The 4,184-nt window shown below is 40.9% G+C and overlaps 1 protein-coding gene across 1 annotated transcript; it reads right to left on the bottom strand.

The window, feature by feature from the left end:
* Positions 1 to 2,368: 2,368 nt before the first annotated feature.
* Positions 2,369 to 2,826, bottom strand: LOC111155450 (60S ribosomal protein L11-like). Its single transcript, XM_022515613.1, has one exon. The coding sequence runs from the start codon at positions 2,790 to 2,792 to the stop codon at positions 2,457 to 2,459; it is 336 nt and encodes a 111-aa protein (XP_022371321.1). The 5' UTR covers positions 2,793 to 2,826; the 3' UTR covers positions 2,369 to 2,456.
* Between the last annotated feature and the right edge of the window lie 1,358 nt (positions 2,827 to 4,184).

Consider the following 4,184-nt stretch of genomic DNA (forward strand, 5'->3'; position numbering starts at 1 on the left):
TTCTGAATCATTGATTTTTTAAATATTACTCTGACATGTTTAGTGGTTGAGATTTTTTTTTTTAATTTAAAAAATTTTTTTATCAACTTATTATGTATTATTAGCCCCAGGGATACAGATCTGTGAATTGCCAGGTTTACACACTTCACAGCACTCACTATAGCACATACCCGCCCCAATGTCCACAACCCCACCACCCTCTCCTGACCCCCCGACCCCCAGCAACCCTCAGTTTGTTTTGTGAGATTAAGAGTCTCTTATGGTTTGTCTCCCTCCCGATCCCATCTTGTTTCATTTATTCTTTTCCTACCCCCTAAACCCCCCACGTTGCATCTCCACTTCCTCATATCAGGGAGATCATATAATAGTTGTCTTTCTCCGATTGACTTATTTCATTAAGCATAATACCCTCTAGTTCCATCTACGTCGTCGCAAATGGCAAGATTTCATTTCTTTTGATGGCTGCATAGTATTCCAGTGTATATATATACCACCTCGTCTTTATCCATTCAGCTGTTGATGGACATCTAGGTTCTTTCCATAGTTTGGCTATTGTGGACATTGCTGCTATAAACATTTGAGTGCACGAAGTGGTTGAGATTTTTGTATCTATCCTGTTTAGATTTTCTTATCTATTTTTTGTTTGAATCTGGGTAGTTGGAAGGAAATATTTTCTTATATATCTCTCCCTGTCTCCCCATACACACTTTTCTTCTTTTCTTCTGGGGCTCCTATTAAATACCAATGGACAATTCAGTGTATGCCTTTATTTCTTGAAGTTTCCCTCGTTCTTCCCATCACTTAATCCTTTCCTGATGCCGGTCCTAATACTTCTGCGAGTGTATCTTGCAATGTACATCCTGTTTAACCCATCCAATGTGTTAATTCAATAGTTACCTTTAACACTCAGTAATCCACTTGAACATTCTGTTACTTTGGGCACTTGCCTCTTGTCCCTATGTCCTTCCTCATACCCCTAAAGATATTTACTTATGCTTACTTGAAATTCCTGCACCGTCTGGTCAAATAATTCTGCGACTCCTACTAGGTGGTTTATTTTCTTGTTCTTTAAAATGCCAGTCTTTCTCAATTTGTTACTTTTACTCTTGAGTTCTCATTCCCTTGGAATTCTCTGCTACCCAGAGTCGGAGATATGGACCTGGGAGAAGGGGAACAATCTGAAACCTCAGCTTGTTCTCTCCTGTAGAAAGTTTGGATTTGGAGTGGGGTGTCAGGACAGAGGAATCTCTGGTCTTGTGATCTAAACTGAACAAATCCCCATTTCCTCTTCTCCTCCCCATCTGATGAGCCTCCCCTCCCAGAGAGACCGCAACATCTGCTCCTTATACTGCTCTTCTGCAAACATGCCATCCTCTGATCATTTCTTCATCCATGGGAAACGGTTAGGGGGACAGAGAGGGGGAATATGCCCATGGTGACAATCTCCATTATATCTCCTGCTATTAGAGTTTCACCCTTGAGGGACCGCAGCGCCCTCCCACGGGACCCCTGTCTCCCCCTGGCTAGAGACTATGCGTAGCTCTCCTTTTCCACAGGAAAGACAGGGCAGACCATGCCACCCTACATGCATAATAAGGGTGTGAATGAGAAGAGAGCACAACAAGGGTGGCCCCTTTCAGCCAGTATCCTATCTTTGGCAACTGACTCTCTACCCAAGTTAATATTTCTCTTCCAAACAGGAATAAAATTCTCTCTCTCCAGGTATGCCTCATGGTTTTTTACCTTTTTTAAAAAGATTTATTTATTTATTTATTTGACAGACAGAGATCACAAGTAGGCAGAGAAGGAGGAGGAAGCAGGTTTCCTGCTGAGCAGAGAGCTCGATGCAGGGTTTGATCCTAGGACCCTGAGATCATGACCTGAGCTGAAGGCAGAGGCTTGAACCCACTGAGCCACCCAGGTGCCCCATGCCTCATGGTTTTTATGTTCAGAGATTAGTTAACTGCCTCACTTTTGTGGCCTCTCCAGAGTGGTTTCAAGAGAGGAAGTCAGCAGCTATTGGCAAGCTTACCATTCTTCTCCAGAACTAGAAATCTTTGTTTAATTAAAGAGACAATTCCTACAATAACAACTCTTGTTTTATGTATTCTTTTATTTACTTTTGATAAGAGTGACAACAGGTGTTAGCTCCACTGAGATCGGAAAAGTTCCAGTCGACTTCAACACCACCAGTTAATATTATATTTCTCGGAAAATTTAACCCTCTGAGCTTCAGTTTGCTCATCTGCAAGTTGGAAAAATTACATTGCTACAATTTTTATTCAGTAGACACTGTGTGTTAGGCACTGATATGAAGCCCAAACTACTTCACAGGACTGCTGCTCATATATATATATATATATTTTTTTTTTACATTTCACTGGAAAGTTTTTATTGGCCTTTTGGATAGAAACGGGAATTTATTTGCCAGGAAGGATGATCCCATCATACTTCTGCTAGAACCAGTGCATGGCCTCCTCTTTGCTGATTCTGTGTTTGACCCCAACGCAGCCTGTCCTGTGCTTCTTGTCTGCAATGCTGAAACCTGGCCTATGCAGCACCACATAGAAGTCCAGGCTGTAGATTCCAATGCTTGGGTCATACTTGATACCAAGATAGATGTGCTTCTGGATCCCAAAGCCAAAGTTTCCAGTATCAGAGAAGTTATTTTTTCTTAACTCATACTCTCGAACCTTTAGAACTTTCTCCGGGATTTCTTCTGCCTTGGCCCCACGGACTGTGCAATGGACAGCAATCTTTTCATTTCTCCTGATACCAAAGGATCTAACCATGTATCTAGCTTTGGAGAACACGGGGGTCTGGCCTGTGACCAGGAGATACTATATAAAGTAGCTAGATAGACCTCAGTGTGCCATCTTGAAGCAGAAAAATTGAATAGGACTTAAGGACTTGGTCTCCAGAGTGAGAAAGATGTGTATTCAAATCTTGTCCCTGTTACTTAGCCCTGTTATTTTTTTTATTTTTTTTTTTAGCCCTGTTATTTTGAGCATGCTACATAATGTCTCTGAACATTAGTTTCTTAAATTGTAAAGTGGAGATAATATCTACATCAAAAGATTGTGTGGATTTAATCGAGATAACCTAATTAACAACTCAGTGGTTACCCAATGTCTGACATCTATTATGTGTTCAATAAACACTGGCTATCCTTAGTGTATATATCGGCTCCTTCCCTCATGGCAGTGCTCTACAAGCTTTAATTACCTCTCAAAGGAAATTAAAGGAATATTGACCTTAGATAATTTGATGTCATGGGATCTAAATGCAGTAAGTAGGTTCTTTATAAAATCCTGAATGACTATGATCATTCTTTTTTGCCTTGAAGCATCTCTTGAATTCTTAAGTTATCTTGCTCACTATCACGGTCGTTGAAGCAATAGCTATAGATTTTTGAACCATTGCCCAAGAACTTGGTCTTGAGTGACACTGCAGGGTGTTGAAAGGAAATTCCTTGAATAGTAACAATTAAAAACTTGAGGAAATGTTTGTGGAGTGGATGGGTCATTGAAGGGCATTGGTAGAAATAAAGAAAGGCAGAGGTTATAAAGTGAAAAGCAGAATAGCCATTATAGAACACCAAATCTGGGGCACCTGGGTGGCAAAGCCAATTAAGTGTCTGACTCTTGGTTTGGGCTCAGGTCATGAACTCAGGGTCTTGAGATTGAACCCCATGTCAGGCTCTGTGCTCAGCTCCAAGTCTGCTTAAATTTCTCTCTCCTTCTCCCTCTGCCGCCCCCAATAAATAAATAAATAAATCTTAAAAACAAAAACAACAACAACAAAAAAACACAAAAAATGCCAGACTCTCTGATCATCCTAGTGGCATTGCAATCCAAGCTGGGGGGATGGAGACTCATATTCTGGAAGAGCACTAATTTCTGTTGTCCCAACAGTAGCCACTACCATGTGTGGCTATTAAACATTTGAAATACGGTTAGCGTTATTGAGCTGACCTTAAATTTTATTTGATTTCACTTGATTTAAGCTTAAATTGAAATAACCCTGTGTAGCTAGTGGCTACTCTGTTGAAAAGTGCAGCACCAGAAAAGAGAATTGGCAAAATATGATGTAAGATTAAAAGTGGGTAGTGAAGGAGCAAGAAAAATAAGCTGTTCACAAAGACCCTCGGGGGAAGACTTCAGGGACCCCGGGAGGATCTGGAC

Source organism: Enhydra lutris, unplaced genomic scaffold (genome assembly GCF_002288905.1).
Source record: "Enhydra lutris kenyoni isolate GAN:26980312 unplaced genomic scaffold, ASM228890v2 scaffoldscaffold41, whole genome shotgun sequence".
Taxonomy (NCBI): domain Eukaryota; kingdom Metazoa; phylum Chordata; class Mammalia; order Carnivora; family Mustelidae; genus Enhydra; species Enhydra lutris.